The following is a 26,804-nucleotide window of genomic DNA, read 5'->3' on the forward strand; positions in this document are numbered from 1 at the left end:
TTTCCTTAATCAATATTGATGCTAAAATCTTAAATAAGATATTAGCAAAAAGACTTCAGAAAATCATCCCCAGGATAATACACTATGATCAAGTAGGATTCATACCAGGAATGCAGGGCTGGTTTAATATTAGGAAATCTATTAGTATAATTGACCATATTAATAATCAAATTAATAAAAACCATATGATCATCTCAATAGATGCAGAAAAAGCATTTGATAAAATCCAACATCCATTCCTACTAAAAACTCTTGAGAGTATAGGAATAAATGGACTATTCCTTAGAATAATCAGGAGCATATATTTACAACCGTCAGTAAGCATAATATGCAATAGAAATAAATTGCAACCTTTCCCAGTAAGATCAGGAGTGAAATAAGGTTGCCCACTATCACCATTACTATTCAATATAGTACTAGAAACGCTAGCCTCGGCAATAAGAGCCGAGAAAGAGATTCAAGGAATTAAAGTAGGAAATCAGGAAATCAAACTATCACTCTTTGCAGATGACATGATGGTATACTTAGAAAACCCCAAAGACTCTGCTAAAAAGCTATTAGAAATAATTCAGAATTTTAGCAAAGTGGCAGGATACAAAATAAATCCACATAAATCCTCAGCATTTTTATATATCACCAACAAAATGCAACAGCAAGAGATACAAAGAGAAATTCCATTCCAAACAAATGTTGAGAGTATAAAGTATTTGGGAATCCATCTACCAAAGAATAGTCAGGAATTATATGAGAAAAATTACAAAACACTTGCCACAAAAATAAAGTCAGATTTAAATAATTGGAAAGACATTCAGTGCTCGTGGATAGGCCGAGTGATTATAATAAAGATGACAATACTCCCCAAACTAGTCTATTTATTTAGTGCTATACCAATCAGACTCCCAAGAAACTACTTTAATTACCTAGAAAAAATAACAACAAAATTCATATGGAAGAATAAAAGGTCGAGAATTACAAGGGAACTAATGGAAAAAAAAAGTCAGATGAAGGTGGTCTAAGTGTACCTGATCTAAAGCTATATTATATAGCAGCAGTCACCAAAACCATTTGGTACTGGCTAAGAAATAGACTGGTAGATCAGTGGAACAGATTAGATACAAAGGACAAAAAAGGGTACATCTATAGCAACCTAATCTTTGACAAACCCAAAGATAACAACATTAGGGATGAAAATTCATTATTTGGAAAAAACTGTTGGGAAAACTGGAAATTAGTATGGCAAAAATTAGATATGGATCCACACTTAACACCATATACCAAGATAAGATCAAAATGGGTCCATGACTTAGGCATAAAGAATGAGATAATAAATAGATTAGAGGAACAGAGAATAGTCTACCTGTCAGACCTGTGGAGGAGGAAGGAATTTATGACCAAAGGAAAACTAGAGATCATTATTGATCAGAAAATAGAAGATTTTGATTACATCAAACTAAAAAGTTTCTGTATAAACAATACTAATGCAAACAAGATTAGAAGGGAAGTAACAAATTGGGAAAATATTTTTAAAGTTAAAGGTTCTGATAAAAGTATAATTTCCAAAATATATAGAGAATTGATCCTAATTTATAAGAAAACAAACCATTCTCCAATTGATAAATGGTCAAAGGATATGAATAGACAATTCTCAGATGATGAAATTAAAACTATTTCCACTCATATGAAAGAGTTTTCCAAATCACTCTTGATCAGAGAAATGCAAATTAAGACAACTCTGAGATACCACTACACACCTGTCAGATTGGCTAAGATGACAGGAACAAATAATGATGGATGTTGGAGGGGCTGTGGGAAAACTGGGACACTGATGCATTGTTGGTGGAGTTGTGAAAGAATCCAGCCATTCTGGAGAGCAATTTGGAACTATGCCCAAAAAGTTATCAAACTGTGCATACCCTTTGATCCAGCAGTGCTACTATTGGGCTTATATCCCAAAGAAATACTAAAGAGTGGAAAGGGACCTGTATGTGCCAAAATGTTTGTGGCAGCTGTTTTTGTTGTAGCTGGAAACTGGAAGATGAATGGATGTCCATCAGTTGGAGAATGGTTGGGTAAATTATGGTATATGAAGGTTATGGAATATTATTGCTCTGTAAGAAATGACCAGCAGGAGGAATACAGAGAGGCTTGGAGAGACTTACATCAACTGATGCTGAGTGAAATGAGCAGAACCAGAAGATCGCTCTACACTTCAACAACAATACTGTATGAGGATGTATTCTGATGGAAGTGGAAATCTTCAACATAAAGAAGATCCAACTCACTTCCAGTTGATCAATGATGGACAGAAATAACTACACCCAGAGAAGGAACACTGGGAAGCGAATGTAAATTGTTAGCACTACTGTCTATCTACCCAGGTTACTTATACCTTCAGAAGCTAATAATTAATGTGCAACAAGAAAATGGTATTTACACACATATATTGTATCTAGGTTATATTGTAACACATGTAAAATGTATGGGATTGCCTGTCATCAAGGGGAGGGAGTAAAGGGAGGGAGGGGATAATTTGGAAAAATGAATACAAGGGATAAAATTATTTTTAAAAAATTACTCCTGCATATATACTGTGAAAAAAATTATAAATAAAAAAAGAAATGATAAGTGGAGGGCAGGGGAGGTGAAGAGGGAAACTAAGACAATGGAAAGTTTTTAGGATTACAAGGTGATAACTCAGGTTGTCTAAACAATTCTCTAGCTCAGAATTCACACCTTTAGTTCAAATCTTTAAAAGTAATTTACACCTTTAGACTTCTGAAAAGGAGTTTACATCTTTAAAAGGAGAAAGTTCATTGGTTGAAGTATTTCCCACAAGCCCCTGAGTTCTCACAAGCCCATTCTCTGTGAGGATAAAAGAAGGCAACATTGAGTCTGGAGTCAGTCTAGCCTGGGACATTGAGTTGGGACGGCAGTCTGGACTGAGACAAAGAGAAGACAGAGGAAAAGATTTTACAGAAAGAAAACCTCCTCCCAGAGAAGGATTACAAGTGAGAGAGGATCAGAACATTATAATTTGGCTCCCAACGTGGGGCAAAGACTTTTGCTTATCCTGACAAGGACTTATTCTGAGCCCTTCAGAGGAGCTATCCTGGACATAACATTTTGGCGCCTGAACAGGGACACACAGGATCCTGATTTCAGTGGAAAGTCTCTCTGACTCAGAAATAAGCGTGAGTAACAAGGAAACTTTGTTAAAGAGCTAAAGTAGAATTTCAGTGAAATGAGGCAAACATTTAAAAAACGGCCTTCTGTTTCTGTTCAAGGAAAATGTTTAGAGAGCATTATCAAGATTATGAAAAGCCAAGGATTGATTATAATTTTGGAGATCACTGAACTTTTAAAAATTGTGCAGGTCATATGTCCTTGTTTTTCTCTTGAAAAAGAATTGGATCTAGATGAATGGGAATTAGTAGGAGAGCTACTAGGAGAACACTACAATTCAAAACCAAACTTAATTTCCAAAGATACACTTCATAACTACAATTTAATCCAAGTGGCTTTAAAAATTGTTAGAGTAAAGGAAAAGAAGAAAGAGCCAGAGGGGGAGGATCCAACTAAACTAGGTGAAGAGGATGAATCAGATAACAATGGAGTTAAGTACTATTCTGAACAGGAACATTTCCCATCTCCTACCTCAATTAACCCTTCAGGGGTGGAGCAAGGAGGAAGAGGGGAAGAGGCAGTGACACAAACAGAATCTCCTGTTAACCAGCCTATGACAAGATTAGAAAAAGCATTGTTTAAAGCTAAGAGAGAAGGACAGGATACAAGTGATTTTACACCTGCATATCCTGTGAATGAAGAGATTCATTCTGTAGGTCAAAAAAGGAGAAGATATACACCTTTAGATTTGAATAAAATTAAAGATTTGAAAAAAGGCTGTGCGCTTTATGGGGCTACATCAGCTTATGTTAAAATGTTACTACATGGTTTGTCTTATGAAGTCCTAACCCCGAATGATTGGAAATCCATAGCAAGGACATGTTTAGAACCTGGACAAAATCTGTTGTGGCTTGCGGAGTTTTATGAATTATGTAAGATCCAAATCAGATGCAATTTGGAAATAGGAGTTAACACACAATTCACTTTTGAGCAATTAGCTGGTGAAGGTCGGTATGGAGAGAATTCAGAACAGGTTAAATATCCCATGACAGTGTATGAGCAAATTGCTAAGGCTGCAATAAAATCTTGGGGTGTCCTCCCTAGACAAAAAGATCGCGGAGAGGCTTTCACTAAAATAGAGGAAGGTCCCAATGAACCTTTTGCCGATTTTGTGGGACTTGTGTGTTTGCAAACTGCTGCCAAAGAACTATTGGAGAAAATGCAGCTACAGAAATAATGACCAAACATCTGGCTAAGGAAAATGCCAATGAGATTTACAAAATAATTATATGGGGATTAGACAAAGATGCTCCTTTAGAGGAGATCATAAGATGATGTGCTACAGTAGGAACAAATGCTTTTTACACCTAGACTATGATGAACATGGAAAGACAGGGTCCCTCCTGGCAAGGGACTTCTAGAGAAACTTGGCGATGTTTTCAATGTGGAAAAATTGAACATCTAAGAGCTCAGTATAGATATGGAGATACAGTGAGAAGACAGGGTGAGAGAAGACCTAAAACTCCATGTCCAAAATGTCACAAGGGCTTCCACTGGGCCTCAGAATGAAGATTGACCCAGGGAAATGCGAGGCGGGGCCCAGCTTCAGCCCCCCAGGTGGGGCATGATGGCAGCCGAGGTTACATCCAGAGAAATTTAAGACATGATCAATCAGCCAAAAGGCAATCAGATGGAAGAAAGGGATTGAAATTAGGAAAAATAGAGTTGTGTACAGTAGAGACTACTGAGATATTCCCTGGAGAAGTGAAATCTGTTCCTGTTTAGCCTATGGATCCTTTGCCTCCAGGCACAGTAGGCTTGACCATTTCACCTTCTGAGAGTGCTTGTGGCTAGAATTTTATTAAAGGCCATTAAGAGAGTAGTACAATTATCTGGGATAAGTCCTAAAAAAAATACACATTCTATACTAATGCACAAATTAATGTATGCTGTGAGACCATTCCAGAATGGCAAATTTTATTGGCCACACCTCCAAATTTTGCACATGGGTCTCCATTAAAGATAACCCGGCTACTACATAATTGGTGATGGATTTTTGAAGAAAGGGTTTTTAAGGACCAACAATCTTTACAGACACCTCCAAAGAAAATATTTGTCCTGTATACTCTCATGATTTAACCATAAAGAGAGTAGTCAGGACTCCTTTTCAGTCCACTCAGCAGAATGAATTATTTGCTATCATGCTAGCTCGCTCTTATTACCCAGGAGACATAAATATAATTACTGATTCAGCCTATTCAGTAGGTGTAGTACAAAGAATTGCCACAGCCCAAATAAAATTTGCAGCCTCTAATATTTATCACCTCTTTAAGGAACTTCCAGAGCAAGCGAGAAAGCATCCAGGCAAGATTTATATCTTGCATGTCCACTCATATAGTGGACTTCCAGGTCCTATTTTTGATGGAAATTCAAAGGCAGATAGCTTTTTAACTATGTTAGCCAGTATTCCTTTATTTCAGGAAGCACAAGAATCTCATTCTAAATGTCATCAAGCTGCTCAAGCTTTACATTTACAATTTGGAATAACAAGAGAGGAAGCTAGGAGCATAGTAAAAAGCTGTACAGCTTGCCTTCCTTTCCACACTCCTACACTCCCTCCAGGGAAGAATCCTCGTGGTATGAGACCCAGTGAAATATGGCAAATGGATGTGACCCATTATAAGTCTGTCTTTTATCCACGTGGTGGAAGATACCTTTTCAGGATTCACTTTTGCAGTGCCAACAGCAAAAAGACAGCCCAAGTGGTCACTGAATTCCTTATCCAAGCATTTGCAATTGTGGGTGTGCCACAAGAAATAAAAACAGATAATGGACCTGCATATACTTCTAAACATTTTGCACACTTTTGTGCTCAGTATAAGATTTTACACACTGGAGCAGCTAGGTGGTGCAGTGGATAGAGCACCAGCCCTGAATTCAGGAGGACCTGAGTTCAAATCTGGTCTCAGACACTTAACACTTCCTAGCTGTGTGACCCTGGGCAAGTCACTTAACCCCAGCCTTGGGGGGGGGAAGATATTACACATCACTGGCATACCTTTTAATTCGCAAGGTCAGGCAATAATAAAGAGAAGAAACAGAGACATTAAGATGCTCCTCTAAAAACAAAAGAAAGGGGGAGCCACAGGTAACCCTAGAGAAATTCTAAATTTAGTTGTCTATACCATTAATTTTTTAATTTTTGACAAAGATGCACTGGCTCCAGCAGACAGGTTTTTATAACCCACCAGAAAGGCAGTGTCCAGTGTGCGCAGCTCCACTGTCCTTAGATAATCGCCAGGTGATGTTGAGAGACCCAGAAAGTGGTGAATGGAAGGGAGCAGATAGGTTAACTGCCTGGGGGAGAGGGTTTGTTTGTATATCTTCAGATGGAGAAGGAATCAGATGGATGCTAACGAGTCGTTTTCGCCTTGTCCATCAGAGAGAGACAGAAAAAGAGAAAGACCTCAAAACAAAGGAGATCTAAGAAACATCTGACACTGAAAGAACATGGCTGATAAGGAGACTGTTAAAGATTCCCTAACACAAGACTGTTAAAGAACTTTAAAACCAGCAGCAATCACTGGATTTCCTAACACAAGATGAGACTAATGGACAATGGACTTATGGACATATATAAATTCTCAATTTATGATTATTTGATCATATTATTTGTTACATCACTTCTAGCATGTGTTATGTTACTATGTGTTTATGTAATTTATGTAATTATGTGAATACCTCCCATATTGATAGACTTATGTTTCAAGGCCATGACCACCCTATGTTCTAAATCAAAAGAAAGGAGGAGATGTTAGGATTACAAGGTGATAACTCAGATTGTCTAAACAATTCTCTAGCTCAGAATTCACACCTATAGTTCAAACCTTTAAAAGCAGTTTACACCTTTAGCCTTCTGAAAAGCAGTTTACATATTTATAGTTTACACCTTTAAAAGAAGCAAGTTCATTGGTTGAAGTATTTCCCACAAGCCCCTGAGTTCTCACAAGCCCATTCTCTTCGAGGATAAAAAAAGGCAACATTGAGTCTGAAGTCAGTCTAGATTGGGACATTGAGTTGGGACGGCAGTCTAGATTGAGTCAAAGAGAAGACAAAGGAAAAGATTTTACAGAAAAGAAACCTCTTTCCAGAGAAGGATTAAACTGAGAGACAACAGGACACTACAGAATGTAGACAGTACTTTGCCTGAGATCTTCCTGGTTCCCCTCATTATAAATACTAGATCAAGCCTCTGAATAGATTTTGGAGTGAACGAATACACAAATATTTGTAGTGTATCAAATTTCTAGCAGAAGATATCTTGGAAGGACTTCAGGAAAGATCTATCTCAATTGATCAGAGAGTGGGAGAGGGAAAGTGGGGAGGGGACTCAGCCAAGCCCAGGCACTGTGGAGAGGCCTTATGCAGGGATTTCAGTGGAAAACTCATATTCAAAATACAGCAGCATTTTCTACTCTGTCCTGGTTCAGAAGACTAAGGAATAAGATTATCTGTGAGACTGCTGATGCAACTACAAAAGGTAAATACTGAGCCCCTGAACCCTAGCCTAACAAAAGAAGGCACTTGGCCAGGCACACCCAGTGCAGGGAGAAAACCTGCAACAGCACTAGTCCTAGTAGAGAAAATTCAGGACAATCTCTCCTATGTCTTAGAAGCAGAACTCAACTTTTAAAACTGAGCAAAAAAGCAAATAGAGCTCTGACCATAGATAGCTATTTTGAAGACATAGAAGAACAGAACTCAAACTGAAGAAAATGAAGGCAAAATACCTCCAAATGAAGTCTCAAAGGGGGATATGAACTGAACTCCAACTCAAAAGCTCTCTTGGAAGAAATGAAAAAGGATCTTAAAAGAGAGCTAAAAAGAAAAAAAATGAGAACTTTGGAAGAGAGTTTGGAAAAAGAAACACAGAAATTAATTGAAGAAAACAAATCTTTCAAAAATACATTTGGTGAAATTCTTACTGTGCAACAAGAAATTCGGTTTTACACATATATATTATATCTAGGATATACTATAACACATTTAACATGTATGGGATTTCCTGTCATCTAGGGGAGGGGGTGGAGGTAGGGAAGGGAAAATTCGGAAAAGAAGTGAGTACAAGGGATAATGTTGTAAAAAAAAAATTACCCATGCATATGTGATGTCAAAAAATTATAATTATAAAATTAATTTTAAAAATAAAAATACATTTGGTGAATGGAAAAAATGTACTGAAGAAAAACACTTTTTTAAAAAACAGATTTGGTAATTGATCAGTAATGAACAGAACCAACTACACCCAATAAAAGAACACTGGGAAATGAGTGTGGACCACAACATAGTATTTACACTCTTTATGTTATTGTTTGCTTGTGTTTTTGTTTTTCCTCCCAGTTATTTCTTACCTTCTTTCTAAATCCGATTTTTCTTGTGTAGCAAGACAATGTATTAATATGTATATGTATATTGTATTTAACATATACTTTAATATGTATGGGAATACCTGCCATCTAGAGGGGAGATGAAGGGAAGGAGGGAAAAAGTTGGAAAAGAAGTTTCTGCAAGGATCAATGTTAAAAAACTACCCATCAGGAATTCCGACCAAGGTGGCGGCATGGAGGCAGACAGCTGCTTGAGCTCTGTGTTTTCTCTCAGGACTTACTTCATGATAATCCTTGGAGTTAATGCTTGACTGGAAAAGAAACCCACAAATAATCACCAACAGACGACATCCTGGAAATTCGCCAGAGAAGGTCTGTGTTTGCTCAGGGGAGGGGACGAACAGACTGGGCACAGACTGAGGACAAGCAGCCAGAGCAAGGCAGGCAGACCCAAGGGGGGGGGGGTATGAACTCTTCTGTTTCTGTGAAAAGACTTTTACCCCAGTGTGGATATTCCATCTTGGCAGCAAGCCAGGAGCAGCAGAGAGGGTATAAACACGGGAGGTGAAGAATAAAACCCCCAGAAAGCTGGCGTCTCTCTTGGAACCCGGCCACCCCCACCCCCACCTGGAGTAACTCAGCGAGTTCTTAAGAGCCTCAAAGCACAGACACAGGACAGCCATCGCTGTCCTACTAGTGCCTCACTGCTGTCTCCCACAGTCTGTAGAGTAAGCCCGGAAACATAATCCAGCCCCATCCCCCCCAGAAACAAACCAATTGTTTCTTTTGTCAATTTGTTTTCTTCAATTCCAGCTCTGACAAAATTAACAAAAAATTAAAGGGGCTCTAACCATTGACAGCTTCTGCATGGATAGAGAGCAGACTTCAAACCCTGAGGAGACTAAAAGCAGACTGTCTCCAGAGGAAACCCCTAAGGGGGATATGAACTGCTCCTCAATACACAAAACACTCATAGAGGAAATCAAAAAGGCTCTCACAAGAGAGCCAGAAGAGAAATGGGAAAAGGAAAGGGAAGCTTTGCAAGAGAGTCTGGAGAAGTGATTCCACACATTTAAAGACAGAGTGGATAAAGAAAGCAAATCATTGAGAAATAAAATTAGTGAGTTGTAAAAAGAAAACAGCTCTCTAAAGAATAAAATGGATGAAATGGAAAAAAATTCCAGAGGGGGAAAAAAATCACTTAAAAACTCAATTGGACAATTACAAAAAGATATTTAAAAAGTGAGTGAAAAAATACATCATTGAAAATTAGACTCAAACAAATAGAGATGAATGACTCAAGGAGAATCCAAGAAGTAGTCAAGCAAAACCAGAAAAACGAAACAATTGAAAAGAATGTGAAGTACTTTATTGGGAAGACAACAAACCTGGAAAACAGATCCAATTTGAGAATAATCGGACTCCCTGAAAAATGTGAGGGAAAAAAAAAAGAGCCTGGACACTATTTTCCAGGAAATTATGAAAGAGAACTGCCCAGACATTTTAGAAACAGAGGGTAAAATAGACATTGAAAAAATTCATCGGTCACCTACTGAAAGGGACCCTAAAATCAAAACGCCAAGAAATATAGTGGCCAAGTTCAAGAACCATCAGACAAAGGAAAAACTATTGGAAGTTGCTAGAAAAAAGCAATTCAGATATGGAGGAGCCACAATAAGGATAACCCAGGATCTATCAGCGTCCACATTAAAGGAACGAAGGACCTGGAACATGATATTCCAAAAGGCTAAGAAACTTGGTATGCAGCCAAGAATAACTTACCCAGCAAAAATGAGCATCATTTTCCATGGAAGAAGATGGATATTTAACGAAATAAATTAATTCCATCTATTCTTGATGAAAAAACCAGACCTACACAAAATGTTTGATCTTCAAATACAGAACTCAAGAGATTTCTAAAAAGTTAAAAAGAAATATTGAGAACTATATTTCTGCCATAAAGATATGTAAAGAACTCATGTATAATTTGTCCTAGAAACCAGAGGAGGAAAGGAAATTATATCATAAAAAAGTGTAAAGTGGTGGTACTACATCTCATGAAGAGGCAAAGATAACCTATTATATCTGAGAGAAAGAAAGGAGGGAGATGAACATAGTGTGTATCAATAGACTATTCAATTTATGGTGAAACTTCTTCTACTTCATTGAAAAGTGAGAGGGAAGGAGTAAGCTAAGGGGAAGGGAATACAGACAGAAAATGTGAGGAAAAGGGGTTAATTAGGGTGAGGAACCTTAAGGGATGCTAAAAAGGGAAGGCTGTTAAAAGCAAGTGGTGCTCACAAGTTTAATATGGGGAAGAGGAGTAAGAGGGAAGGAAAGGAGAAAAGCATAAGCAGGGGTTAACAGGATGGCAAGCAATATAGAATTAGTCATTCTAACCATAAATGGGAATGGGGTAAATTCCCCCATAAAGAGGAAGCAGTTAGCAGACTGGATTAAAAGCCAGAATCCTACTATATGTTGTTTACAGGAAACACACCTGAAACAAGGTGATACATTCAGAATAAAAGTAAAAAGGGTGGAGTGGAATCTACTATGCTTCAGATGAAACCAAAAAAGCAGGGGGAGCCATCCTCAGATCAAGCAAAAACAAAAATTGGTCTAATTAAAAGAGATAAGGAAGGGCATTATATCCTGCTAAAGGGTAGCATAGATAATGAAGTAGTATCAATATTAAACATATACACACCAAGTGGTGCAGCATCTAAATTCTTAAAAGAGAAATTAAGAGAGCTGCAAGAAGAAATAAGACAGCAAAACTATAATAGTGAGAGATGTCAACTTTGCACTCTCAGAATTAGATAAATCAAACCACAAAATAAATAAGAAAGAAGTCAAAGTGGTAAATAAAATACTAGAAAAGTTTGATATGATAGATCTTTGGCAAAAGCTAAATGGAGACAGAAAGGAGTACACTTTCTTCTCAGCAGTTCATGGAACCTATACAAAAACTGATCATATACTAGAACATAAAAACCTCAAAATCAAATGCAGTAAGGCAGAACTAGTAAATGCATCCTTTTCAGACCACAATGCAATGAAAATTACATTTAATAAAAAGCCAGGGGAAAATAGACCAAAAAGTAATTGGAAACTAAATAATCTTATACTAAAGAATGATTGGATGAAACAACAAATCATAGACATAATTAATAACTTCACCCAAGAAAATGCCAATAATGAGACATCATACCAAAATGTGTGGGATACAGCCAAAGCAGTAATAAGGGGAAGTTTTATATCTCTACAGGCCTACTTGCATAAAATAGAGAAAGAGAAGGTCAACAAATTGGGCTTACAATTAAAAATGCTAGAAAGGAACAAATTAAAAATCCCCAGACAAACACGAAACTTGAAAAATAAAAGGTGAGATTAATAAAATTGAAAGTAAAAAAAAAAAAAAAAAAAAACTATTAAATTAATTAATAAAACTAAGAGTTGGTTCTATGAAAAAAAACAACAAAATAGACAAACCCGTAGTAAATCTGATTTTAAAAAGGAAAGAGGAGAAACAAATTTATAGTCTTAAAAATGAAAAGGGAGAACTCACCACTAATGAAGAGGAAATTAGAACAATAGTTAGGAGCTACTTTGCCAAACTTTATGCCAATAAATTCGATAAATGAAATGGAGGAATACCTTCAAAAATACAGCTTGCCCAGATTAACAGAGGAAGAAGTAAATAGTCTAAATAGTCCCATTTCAGAAAAAGAAATAGAACAAGCTATTAACCAACTCCCTAAGAAAAAATCCCCAGGACCAGATGGATTTACATGTAAATTCTACCAAACACTTAAAGAACAACTAACTCCAATGCTATATAAACTATTTGAAAAAATAGGAATTGAAGGAGTGCTACCAAAATTCCTTTTATGACACAGACATGGCACTGATACCTAAACCAGGTAGACTGAAAACTGAGAAAGAAAATTATAGACCAATCCCCCTGATGAATACTGATGCTAAAATCTTAAATAAAATATTAGCAAAAAGACTACAGAAAATCATTCCCAGGATAATACACTATGACCAAGTGGGATTTATACCAGGAATGCAGGGCTGGTTCAATATTAGGAAAACTATTAACATAATCGACCATATCAATAACCAAATTAACAAAAACCATATGATCATCTCAATAGATGCAGAAAAAGCATTTGATAAAATCCAACATCCATTCCTACTAAAAACACTTGAGAGTATAGGAATAAATGGACTATTCCATAAAATAATAAGGAGCATATATTTAAAACTGTCAGTAAACATCATATGTAATGGCGATAAACTGGAACCTTTACCAGTAAGATCAGGAGTGAAATACGGTTGCCCACTATCACCATTACTATTCAATATAGTACTAGAAACTCTAGCCTCGGCAATAAGTGCTGAGAAAGAGATTCAAGGAATTAGAGTAGGTAATGAGGAAATCAAACTATCACCCTTTGCAGATGACATGATGATATGCTTAGAGAACCTGAAAGACTTTGCTAAAATGCTATTAGAAATAATTCAGAACTTTAGCAAAGTGGCAGGATACAAAATAAGTCCACATAAATCCTCAGCATTTTTATACATTACCAACACAATCCAAGAGCAAGAGATACAAAGAGAAATTCAATTCAAAATAATGGTCGATAGTATAAAATATTTGGGAATATATCTACCAAAGGAAATCAGGAATTATATGAGCAAAATTATGAAACACTTGCCACAAAAATAAAGTCAGATTTAAATAACTGAAAAGCCATTGAGTGCTCCTGGATAGGCCGAGCGAATATAATTAAGATGACAATACTCCCTAAACTAATCTATTTATTCAGTGCTATACCAATCAGACTCCCAGGAAACTATTTTAATGACCTAGAAAAAATAACAACAGAATTCATATGGAACAACAAAAGTCAAGAATTTCAAGGGAAATAATGAAAAAAAAATTAAATGAAGGTGGTTTAGCTGTATCTGATCTAGAACTATATTACAGAGCAACAGTCATCAAAACCATTTGGTATTGGCTAAGAAATAGTCTAGTTGATCAGTGGCATAGGTTACGTTCACAGGGCAAGATAGTGAATAAAAATAGCAATCTAATCTTTGACAAACCCAAAGATCCCAACTTTTGGGATAAGAATTCATTATTTGACAAAAACTACTGGGAAAACTGGAAATTAGTATGGCAGAAACTAGGCATGGACCCACATGTAACACCACATACTAAAATAAGATCAAAATGGGTCCAAGATTAGGCATAAAGAACAAGATCATAAAGAAATTAGAGGAACATAGGATAATTTACCTCTCAGACTTGTGGAGGAGAAAGGAATTTGTGTCCAAAGGAGAATTAAGAGATCCTTATTGATCACAAAATAGAAAATTTTGATTATATCAAATTAAAAATTTTTGCACAAACAAAACTAATGCAAACAAGATTAGAAGGGAAGTAACAAATTGGGAAAACATTTTTACAGTTAACGGTTCTGATAAAGGCCTCATCTCCAAAATATACAGAGAATTGATCCTAATTTATAAGAAATCAAGCCATTCTCCAATTGATAAATGGTCAAAGGATATGAACAGACAATTTTCAGATGATGAAATTAAAACTATTTCCACTCATATGGAAGAGTGTTCCAAATCACTATTGATCAGAGAAATGCAAATTAAGACAACTCTGAGATACCACTACACACCTGTCAGATTGGCTAAGATGACAGGAACAAATAATGATGGATGTTGGAGGGGCTGTGGGAAAACTGGGACACTGATGCATTGTTGGTGGAGTTGTGAAAGAATCCAACCATTCTGGAGAGCAATTTGGAACTATGCCCCAAAAGTTATCAAACTGTGCATACCCTTTGATCCAGCAGTGCTACTACTGGGCTTATATCCCAAAGTAATACTAAAGAAGGGAAAGGGACCTGCATGTGCCAAAATGTTTGTGGCAGCCCTTTTTGTAGTGGCTAGAAACTGGAAAGTGAATGGATGTCCATCAGTTAGAGAATGGTTGGGTAAATTATGGTATATGAAGGTTATGGAATATTATTGTTCTATAAGAAATGACCAACAGGAGGAATACAGAGAGGCTTGGAGAGACTTACATCAACTGATGCTGTGTGAAACGAGCAGAACTAGGTGATCATTATACACTTCAACAACAATACTGTATGAGGATGTATTCTGATGGAAGTGCATGGAAGTGGATATCTTCAACACAGAGAAGAGCTAATCCAATTCCAATTGATCAGTGATGGACAGAATCATCTACACCCACAGAAGGAACACTGGAAAATGAGTATAAACTGTTAGCATTTTTTTGTTTTTCTCCTCAGGTTATTTTTAACCTTCCAAATCCAATTCTTCCTTTGCAACAACAACAACAAAATTCGATTCTGCCCATATATATTGCACCTAGGATATACTATAACATATTTAATATGTATGCAAATGCTTGCCATCTAGGGGAGGGGGTGGAGGGAAGGAGTATGTAGGTATAAGTTGATTTTAATATGATGATATAAAAAAAACTAGGGGTAGAAAGGGGATTATTGTGGAAGAAGAGGAAATAGGGAAATCCAAATTCTTAGAGGGAAAGTTAAGAGAATCACAAGAAGAAATAGATAGCAAAACTATACTAGTGGAAGATATTAACCTCCCTCTATCAAAACTAGATAAACCATAAAATGAACAAGAAAAGTTAAGGAGGTAAATAGGATTTTAGAAAAGTTAGATATGATAGACCTTTAGAGAAAAATGAATGAGACAGAAAGAAATATACTTTTGTCTCAGTGGTAAATAGAATCTACACAAAGACCATGTATTAGAGCATACAAACCTCAAAATCAAATACAGAAAGGCAGAAAATAAAATAGTAAATGCATCCTTTTCAGATCATGATACAATAAAAATTACTTGCAATAAAAGGCCAGGGGAAAACAGACCAAAAATTAATTGGAAACTAAATAATCTAATCATAAAGAATAAGTGGGTGAAACAACAAACAATAGAAACCATTGATAATTTCATCCAAGAGAACAACAATAATGAGACAATATATCAAAATTTATGGAATATAGCCAAAGCAATTCAAAGGAGTAATTCATAATCTCCAGTTGATTATATGACTAAAACACAGAAAAAGAAGATCAATAAACTGGGTATAAAATATTAGAAAAAGAAAAAACTTTAAAACCCAATTAAATAATAAATTTGAAATTCTGAAAAATAAAAGGAGAGATTAATAAAACTAAAGAAAACAATTTAAACTAATAAACAAAACTAAGAGTTGAATTTATGAAAAAAAAATCAGTAAGATAAATATACCTTTAGTTAATTTGATTAGAAAAAGGAAAGAAGAAAGCCAAATTACCAGTTTCAAAAATGAAAAGGGTGAACTTACCACCAATGAGGAGGAAATTAAAGCAATAATTATGATAAGAGAAAGGAAAGGAGGAACCCCGTATGTCAGCGCAAAGATAGTAAGATAATCCCATGAGGCAGGCGCAGTGTCCCCTATAAATGAATTTACAGGCCTTGATTGATAAATAAAAGGTTTATTGTAGGAATTTGGAAGTAAAGTTCAGTTAGACGCCAGGGCCAAAGGTGGCCCGCTGGGTGGGCAGGAACCCTTACATGGCCAGAAGGATACCATGTGTTGGGAGGAGGGAGGGCTCCTGCAAAGAGAGAGCTCTGGCTTGGCTCTTTTATACCTAGAAGGAGATTGTGGGCGGTTCCAAGTTCTTGGCGGGATTTTCAGATAGCTCAGATCCAGTGGGGGATAGGGGAAGCTGAGCAGATAGTGGGGGCTGGGCCTGGATATTCAAAAGGGTGCTTTTTGACCAGGATGTGTGAATCAAGGTCAGCCATGAGGGTTGGACAATCAGAAAGGAATCTTAAAGGGACCTCAACCCCCATCAATTAGGAGTTATTTTAACCAACTTTATGCCAATAAACCTGATAATCTAAGTGAAATGTATGAATACTTACAAAAATATAAATTGTCCAGATTAACAGTGGAGGAAACAAATTATTTAAATAGTCCCATTTTAGAAAAAGAGCTTGAACAAGATATTAATGAACTCCCTAAGAAAAAATCTCCAGGGCCAAATGGATTTACAAATGAATTCTACCAAACATTTAAAAAACAATTAACTCCAATACTATGCAAACTATTTGTAAAAATAGGGGAAGGAGTCCTACCAAATTCTTTTTATGACACAAATATGGTGCTGATACCTAAACCAGGTAAGGGTCAAAAGAAAATAAAATTATAGACCAGTTTTCATAATTAATAATAATGCAGAAATCTTAAATAAAATATTAGCAAAAGGATTACAGCAAGTTATCCTCAGGATAATATATCATGACCAAATAGGATTTACACTAAGAATGCACAGCTGCTTCAATATTAGGAAAACTATTAGCATAATTGACTATATCAATAACCAAACTAACAAAAATCAAGTGATTATATCAATAGATGCAGAAAAAACATTGGACAATTGAACCCATTTCTATTAAAAAAAAAAACAGTACAAAAACACAGGAATGAAGAGAGTTTTCATTAAAATGATAAGTAGCACCCATCTAAAAGCATCAGCAAGTATTATTTATAATGGGGATAAGCTGAAAGTATTCCCAATAAGACCAATAGTGAAACAAGGTTGCCCACTGTCAATAGTACTATTCAGTGTTGTTCTAGAAATGTTAGCTGTGGGGCAGATCCATGGCATGGTGGATAGAGCAACAGCCCTGAAGTTAGGAGGACCTAAATTCAAAGCTGGTCTCAGACACATGAGTGTTTCCTAGTTGTGTGACCCTAGGCAAGTTACTTAATAATACCAACTGCCTCAGGAAGGAAGGGAGGAAGGAAAAATCAGCAGAAAGACAGAAAGGTTAACTTTAGCAATAAGAGAAAAAAAAAAAAAGAAATTAAAGTAACTAATAGTAGGCAATGAGGAAACAATACTTTGTGATAATATAATGATATGTTTAGACAATCAACTAAAAACTATGATGTGAGAAATACTGATCGGGACACTAACATATTGTTAGTGGAATTATGAATTGATCCAACCATTCAGGAGCGTAATTTGGAACTATGCCCAAATGGTTATCAAACTGTGTATACTCTTTGATCCAATAGCCTCACTACTGGATCTGTATCCCAAAAAGAATATAAAAAAGGGAAAAGGACCCACATTTACAAAAAAAAATATCTGTAGCAGCCCTTTTTGTAGCGGCAAGGAACTGGAAACTGAGTGGATCCCCATAAGATAGAGAATGGTTGAATAAGTTATAGTATATGAATGTTATGGAATATTATTGTTCTGTAAAAATGCAGGAGAGAGACAGTGAGAGAGAGCTATAGAGCAAGAGAGAGAGACAGAGAGACAGAGAAAGACAGAGACAAAGACCACGAAAGAGAGACAGTTCTCACCTAGTAATCCTAACACGCCCATTCTCTGGGAGGATAAAAAGAGGCAACATTGAGCCTGGAGAGCAGTCTGGACTGGGGAAGGACAAGAGCTGGAGGAGATTCAGAGCCAGGATACAGTGAGAAGAAGAGGCTGGCTGGAGGCTCCAGAAGCCTCCCAAGAAACCTGCTCATAGAGGAAAAGATTATACAGAAAAGAAACCTCCTCCCAGAGAATGGGTGTGGGATAATGCAAGGGCTTCTGGGAAGAAGTACTCCAACCAATGAGCTTGCTCCTCTTAGAATTCCTAAGGTGTAAACTCCTTTTAAAGGCCCAAACCAAAGGTCTGAGCCAGAGAACTGTCAAGTCCACCTGAGTTCTCACCTTGTAATTGTCCAGACAACCTGAATTCTCACCTAGTAATCCTAACATCAGACAGAGAAACAGAGACAGAGAAACAGAGAGAGACAGAGAGACAGAGAAAGAGGGAGAGAGAGAGAGAGAGAGAGAGAGAGAGAGAGAGAGAGAGAGAGAGAGAGAGAGAGAGAGAAGAGAGAGAGAGAGAGAAAGAAAGAAAGAGAGAGAGAGAGAGAGAGAGAGAGAGAGAGAGAGAGAGAGAGAGAGAGAGAGATAAAGTAACAGAAAGAGAGAGAGATTTTGGACCTCACGGCCTCTTGGACCTCTTCTTTTTCTCTCTATAGTTTCAAACAGGGTGATCTCAATGGCTCCCATAAGTTAAATTAACATCTTATGAAGATGACTCTCAGGTTTATTTATCCAGCTCTAGATTCTCTTTTGAGTTCCAATTTCACATCAACAATTGCTTCTTGGACATTTCCAATTGTATGCTCCATTGACATCTTAAATTTAACATCTTCCCTCACTCTTCTGCAAACACTCTTTTCCAAGTTTCCCTGTTTCAGTCAAGATTACCACCACCTTTCTACTTTCCAAACTTAGTATAATAGTTCTAATACTCTTTAACCCTATGATTCCACTTAATTGCCAAATGCTATCATTTCGAATTTCATTAAATATCTCAAATCCACTTTTCTTCTTATTGACACTATTTTAATTGAGGTTTCTTCATGAACTCTCATTGCAATAACCTCCTAATTGGTCTTGCTGCTTCATCTCAATAGACTCCTAACCAGTCTCCCTACTTCATGTATTTCATCACTCAATCTGTCCTTGTATGCAGTTTCCAAAGAGATTTTGCTTAAGGGTAGATTTGACACATCATTCCCCTACTCTGTAATCTTCAATGACTCCCTATTGTCTCTTGAATACAATATAAACACCTTCTTAGCATTTAAAGACCTTCACACCTTGGCCCAAATTGTTCTTTTCAATCTTGTTATATATCATTCTCCTTCCCATACTGTTATGACATACTCAAAATAACTTTCTTAATGTTCCTCAAATGAGATACTTGATTTTTCATCCCTCTACTTTAGGCTCACACCAATGCCTGGAATATATATATATTCTCTTTCTCTCTACTTCAAATAATCCATTAAGTCCTTCCTTCAAAGCTCAGCTCAAACTCTACTTTCTACCTGAAGTTTTTCTTGATTCCTCAATAGCCAGTACCCTCCCTCCCAAAACTACCTTGCATTTATTTTATAATTATTCTATATTTACTTGTATCTGTATACTTTGTTTCCTCCTTAATAGCAAAAGGCTTTGTTTTGTTTCATTTTCTTTTGTTTTGTTTACTTTGCATTACCAACCATAATCCTTAGCACACTATGAGTACTTGATAAATTTTTGTTGATTGATGGATATTTCTGTAACTGTTAAAATTTACTATGATTTTATCCATTTGGAATTTAAAATACAATTCACAAATTCATTATATATATTTAATATCTAAACTTTAAAAGATTAAAATTGGTCTTTTGACAATGCAAAATTGCATGGTGTTATCACAAATAGAGTGACCCATTCTATCACCACATTGGTCATTCCTCCTACTACTCTTTGTACTTTATATAAGCAGTCTTTGTAAGATCAGTTTGCCTAACATGGAGGAAGGGATCCTGGAAGGTATGTGTGGACTTGCTCATGTCATCTAACATAGAGTATCTCTGTACTTAAAATGGCCAGACTCTCTGGCTCATATTATTTCCTGCATATCCTTCTCTGTTGGGTTCAGAAGGTAAAGTTTACAACGTATCCCCAATTCATGCACCATGAATTAAACCAGTAAAAGAAGTACTTCTTGCCTTGCTCTTCTTTTCACCCTAATTCCAAGAAATGGATGGGAGAGTTTTTTTTTCTGTTCCCTTTGTTCTTTTCAGTTTTAGATGCCAATGATGATCCCCACCAGACCCAAGAGTCTAATCCATGACGACCCTAGAGCTAGGGTCTCATGTGGGATTGTATAACCAGCCAACTAGCAGGTCAGCCCTTCGAGAAGCCCAGTTACCTGTGAGTTAAGACTGAAAAGGGTCTTGTTCTTAGAATTTAGAGCTGTACTCTATAGGAACTGAGCTAAAATGTGAAAATAATCCCCTTACCCTCTCCCAAAAATGAAGTGCCACAAAATGAGTTTTATTTCATGTGTTAGAGAGGATATTTCTATTATAATTGTCATTATGCCTTTGCTATATGTTTGCTATTAAACCTTTGAAATAAATATTTTATAAAAATGAATCTTTTAACGTATAAATTAATATAAAGCATTACCCTTACATTCATATTCACCCCTATACTTATCATTCAGTAATGGCTGAAGTAATTTTCAGATTACCTGGACACCCCAAAACCTCTTAAGGGTACTGGAGAAACATAGGGAATGGTGAAATGTAACCTATTTAGGCATCAGACAGTAAGGGTCAGGGTACTCAATGTTATTTCTGTAAAAGGCACCTAATTCTGAGATCCCATGGCTTAGATGGACAGATTTAATATTTTCTAAATATGTGGCCTTGTCCTTATTAGCTACCACTACAAAAAATTGAAGGGTAAAAAACTTGCATAAATTTCAGAGATATAATCTGCACTTTAATAAGTACAAAGATCTGAGCATATGTCAAATAGCAGGAGTATCCTAAATAAATACCTTCAAGGATATATATGGTTCCTTATTAGAAGCTCGTCTTCCTTCAGTAAATCTATAATTATTAAGACGAGTTAGTTAACTTCCAAAGAATAGCTATTGGAGATGCTGAAACGAATGCCCACCTCTTTTAGCTCCACATCGCTGCCATACCCAAACAAGAAGGGCCAACTAGAAAAAGATTTCATTCAGATTCAATTATGTTGTTTTCTATACTGAATTGGGCTCTCCTATATATAAATTGTTACATATAACTTCAGTTGTAGCTATTAATCTGTATACAATTTTACTAACATAAATGCTAAATGTTACACAAAATATTAGATTCTCCATTGCATAACTACAAAAAGGTACAGATTAATTAAAATAATGCAATTAGATGAAGTGATCACATTTATTAAGATTCAAATTATTTGAAGTTATAAATATATAAAATATAGTCACTGGTATCAGATGCCCAATTGTAAATATAGCATTAATTTGAATAATGTTACCCATTCATAAGACTCACTTATTTTAAATAATCAGGATCTATCTAGCTATATGCTTCCATTTTCCTTAAATATGATTTTCCCTTTTTTATTCTAGTAAATGCTCACTTATCATCTTGGTCAAGTTGCTAGTTTTCCATTCAGCTTGTTTGAACCTTTATAGTAAAATGATTGTGAAATCTTACCTGGCATTGTGAAAGGAAAGCAGGGTGAATTTCATTTATACTTGAAGTATCATCTTCTACATTTTTAAACTGACTTTTAATGTCATATTTCCCTGGTCCTGGTACTCCCTGAAATACATAACAAGAAACTAATTAATTACTTAATTGATGGATATATAAATAAATATACATACATTTATCTATTAATAAGGTACATAAAATCAGTAATTAAGGGAATAGTTAGTTATATTTGAGCCAAGTTAATGAGATTTTTTTAAGTCCCTGTATAAAATCACAGGAGTAACTTAAAAAGGGAAACCAAAAGAGACTGCTTAGCAAACACCAAAAAAAATCATTCTTCAGAAAAAGTTCTGATATTCCAGAAATATACCACTTGTAACTCTGCTGCTGTCCACTGACAGAGGTCAGAAAAAATTCTCAAGATGTTAAAGTTGATATAAACTTTAATAATAATTTAATAATTAAAAAGTTAAAACAACTATAAAAGATTTGATGCATTATGAGTACAGGTTGAATCATAACTTTTTCACTTCTTGATGATGGACTTTGTCAGTAATATATACAAATGATGATGAATTGTATGGGTATATTATAAATCCTGAAACTTTGCTAAAGCTGTTAATGGTTGCCAGGAGACTTTTGGATGATTTTCTTTTTTTCTTTTCTCACCCTCCAATTTCCTTTTTTTATTAAAGCTTTTTAATTTTCAAAATCTTGTGTTTCAATTTTCCTCCCTTTCCCACCTCCTGCCCTAGATGACAAGTAATCCAATATATATTAAACATGGTAAAAATGTTAAATCCATACATGTATACATATTTATACAATTTCTTGCTGTACAAAAGTCAAATCAATAAGAAAAAATAAGAAAGAGAATAAGTACAAGCAAACAACAAAAAAGAATGAAAATATTATGCTGTTGTCTACACTTAAGTTTCCACAGTCCTCTCTGGGTGTAGATGACTCTCTTTATCACAAGATCATTGGAATTAGTCTGAATCATCTTATTGTTAAAAAGAGCCACTTCCATCAGAACTGGTATCATATAATCTTGTTATTGCCGTGTACAGTGATCTCCTGATTCTTCTCATTTCACTTAGCATTAGTTCATGTAAGTCTCTCCAGGCCTTTCTGAAATCATCCTCCCTATCGTTTCTTATAGAACCTAATATTCCACAACATACATATATCATAACTTATTCCGCCATCTCTAACCAGTGGGCATCTATTCAGTTTCCAGTTTCTTGCGACTACAAAAATGACTGCCACAAACATTTTTGCACATATGGGTCCCTCCTTTAAGATCTCATTAGGATATAAGCCCAGAAGAAACACTGCTGGATCAAAGGATATGCACAATTTGATAGTCCTTTGCGCACAGTTCTTTTAGATGATTTTCTAGGATTTTCTAAATATATCATCATATTATCTGCAAAGAGTGATAGTTTTATTTTCTGGTTGCCTATTCTAATTCTTTTTCTTTTCTTTTTGTTAAAGCCAACATTTCTGGTACAATGTTGAATAGTAGTGGTGATAGCAGGCATCCTTGTTTCACCTTTGATCTGAGAATACATCCAGCTTCTCTCCATTATAAATAATGCATATTGTTGATTTTATATAGATACTGCTTATTATTTTAAGGAAAGCTCCCTTTTCCCCTATGATCTCTAGGTGTTTTCAACAGAAATAGGTGTTGTATTTTGTCAAAAGCTTTTTCTGCATCTACTGAGATTATTATATGATTTCTGTTGGTTTTGTTATTGATATGGTCAATTATGGTAATAAGTTTTCCTGATATTAAACCAGCCCTGTATTCCTGGTATAAATCTCATTTGCTTATAGTGTATTATCCTGCTGATAAATTGCTGTAATCTCTTTGCAAATATTTTATTTAAGACTTTTGCATCAATATTCATTAGTATTAATTATTCAATATTCTGTCATTTTTTTTCTTGTTTTGTCTCTTCCTGGTTTAGGTATCAGTACAATATTTGTGTCATAGAAGGGATTTGGCAGTACTTCTTTACCTACTTTTCCAAATAGTTTGCATAGTATTGGAATTAATTATTCTTTAAATGTTTGGTAGAATTCATTTGTGAATCCATCTGGCCCGGGAGATTTTTTCTTAGGGAGTCCATTAATAGCTTGTTCAATTTCTTTTTCTAAAATGTTACTTTCAATTTTATCACTCTCTTCTTTAGTTTTAGATTTTCTAATTTGGTATTTAATTAGGGGCTTTTAATTTGTTCTTATTTTAGATGCATGCCTAATTCATCTCCTCTTTATTTTATTCATGTAGCTATTTAGAGTTATAGAGAGATAAAAATTTCTCCTAAGAACTACTTTGGCTACAACCCATAGATTTTGGTATGTTGTCTCATTATTGTCATTCTTTTGGATGAAATTATGAATCTTGTCATGTTAAGGACCATACCTAAGTGTGAAGGGACACTATTGATTCTCCAAAAGCCCCCACAGCTGTGAATCATAACACTCTGGAAGGAATTGCAAATCAGCCTTTACTGACACAGATGTTGCTTGTGAATTGGTAATGAAATAAATTGAAGGCACAAGGGAAGAGGAAAGAGGTTAGAGAATGCAAGTGCCTCTCAGTCTCCTTGTTTTGTTATCATCCTCTCACATGAAAGGATCTATTCTGCTGGTCAGAATTAGATTCCCAGCAGCCACTAGCAGGTGTCTCCTGTAACAGTTTACATGGTTTGTTGTTTGACCAATCATTTTTAAGAATTGGATTATTAAATTTCCAATTGGTTTTTAGTCTATCTTTCCCTACCCCTTTATTGAATAAAATTATTGCATTGTGGTCTAAAAAGGAGGCATTTTCTGTATTTGATTGTAAGATTTTAATGCCATGGTCAATTTTTGTGAAGGTGCCATGTACTGCTGAGAAAAAAAAATATATTCCTTTCTGTCTCTATTCAATTTTCTCCAGATATCTATCACATCTAGGTTTTCTAGGAATCTATTAACCTCCCTAGTTTCTTTCTTGTTTGTTTTGTGATTAGATTTGTCTGATTCTGAGAGGAGAAGATTGAGGTCCCCTACTAGCCCTGGCTTTGAGCACAGGGGCCCTTGTGTTTTCAGGGAATAGCTTTATATGTTCTTTTCAGGAAACAATCTATTTTCCCAGAGTTTGGCTTCTGAGCTTGGACTGGAAACTGCCCCACTGATTTGCTCCTCCACTGAGCCAGGACTGAGGGTCTTAGTTGATGATTAGATGTGATTAAGACCCTCTCACCTGCTTTCCCAGAGTCTATATGAGCTGGGCTAGACATCCTTTTCACCTCAGTAAGACTGAAATTTCTTGAAATTTTTCCAGTCTATCTTGAGCTGGAGAGTGATTTCATTCCATCAGACTGCTCAGAGATTGGTTTCATGTGGTTTTCAAGGGAAACTTAAGAGAACTCAAGCAGCTTCCTGGCTTTATTCTACCATCTTGGTTCCACATCTTCCCCCCACCAAAAGTTGTCCAAGACAAAAACTTTTAAAAGTTTATATATATATATAAAATATATATATATATACATATATATATATATATATATATATATATTTAAATATTTATAAATATATATAAATATATAAATATATATAAATATATATTTTTTTAAAAGTTTATATATATATATATAATATTGGCCTAATATTGGACTACAAATATTTACTATAGTAAATTTTTAAATATTTTTTTTAAAAAGAGAGATATTTTTCTTGTATGAAAATAAAGCACAGGAAAAGGGAACACAAATATAGTACTTTTACAGATGATATTCTTCTATTCAGGTAACAGCAAAGAATAACTAAAATTAACTAAAAAAATTGAATTGATCAAATTTGAAGGATGTAACCATAATCCTGCATCAATCTTAAACATTTTTATATTACCAACAAAATCTTTTTGCTATAGCAAAGAACTAGAATATATAGATAGATAGATACATGTCTTCAACTGAAGAAAAGCAAAAGGAATGAACAAATATGAATGGTAAGAAATTATGTAAATGATAGTATTGGAGAAATCCAGGAAGACTTGCCTAACTAATGCAGGGATAAAATAAAAAGAACCAGGAGAGCAATATAACATTTTAAATAAAAACTGCTTTGAAAGTCATGAGAACTCTAATCAGTATAGTAACCAAACATAATTCCAAAGGGCTTATTAGCACTGAACCAAGCATGCTTACCAACTTCCTTATAAGTGATAGAATCTAGGAGCATTTTAAGACACAGCCATTGTCAGAATTTATTTCATTGACTATATTTTTTTTGTTTCAAGGATTTTGCCTTTTTTTTCCCAGTGGGAAAAAAGAGGAAGTGAATTTAAATTTGAAATTATGTACCTCTCAAATATTTTATCTCTGAAAAGTCATCAAGGAACTTTTTGTGAGAAGGTACTCTATAATACAATCTTAAAAGTTTAGGATTAATCTGAATATCACTAATTTCCCTTTAAAGTAATGTATCAACTGGAAAATGTCATCTGCATCCAGAGAGAAAATTATGGAAAGTGATTGTGGATTGAAGCAGAGCTTTTTCACCGTTTTGTTTTGTTTTGTCTTGTGATTTTTTTCCTTTTGGTTTGATTTTTCTTGCACAATATAACAAACATCAAAACATATTTAAAAGGATTGCATATATTTAACCTATATCTGATTGCTCCTGTCTTGGATGGGGGAGGAAAGAGAAGGAAAAATAAAAATTTGAAACACAGCCTTACAAAAATGAATGTTGAAAATTTTATTTCCATGTATTTGGAAAAATAAAATATTACTGAGGAAACAAATAAATATGGCTTTACAGTATAGTTTGAAATATGGTAGATTAGATTCCCTTCTCAACCACTTTTTTTAAAATTTCTTCTTTTGATATTCTTGACCTTTCTTTTTTTCAAAATAAATTTTATTAAATTAAATAGCCACCACAAGAAAAGCTATATAAACATACACCAAATGCAAAAGTAATTTAGGATCAATCAATAACTATATTGTAAAGGGATACTAGATCTCATATATTGAATTTACATTATAAGCAATTCAAACAGAAAATTAAACAATAGTGACACAAAGCACTTTGATTGATTGTTATATCAATTGCCATATGCT

General features: G+C 35.2%; 1 protein-coding gene across 4 annotated transcripts in view; it reads right to left on the minus strand.

Moving 5' to 3' along the window:
- The window catches only part of STPG2 (sperm tail PG-rich repeat containing 2), a 608,618-nt gene that overhangs the window by 487,125 nt on the left and 94,689 nt on the right, over window positions 1-26,804 (minus strand). For all 4 annotated transcript variants that reach the window (XR_012483169.1, XM_074273233.1, XM_074273232.1 and 1 more), the window contains exon 7: window positions 21,682-21,789. Coding sequence is in view for 3 of the 4 variants with exons in the window: in XM_074273233.1 (XP_074129334.1) it covers window positions 21,682-21,789 (108 nt within the window). In the remaining variant the exon portion in view is untranslated. The remainder of the gene's footprint in view (window positions 1-21,681; window positions 21,790-26,804) is intronic.

This window comes from Sminthopsis crassicaudata, chromosome 6, assembly GCF_048593235.1.
Source record: "Sminthopsis crassicaudata isolate SCR6 chromosome 6, ASM4859323v1, whole genome shotgun sequence".
Taxonomy (NCBI): Eukaryota; Metazoa; Chordata; class Mammalia; order Dasyuromorphia; family Dasyuridae; genus Sminthopsis; species Sminthopsis crassicaudata.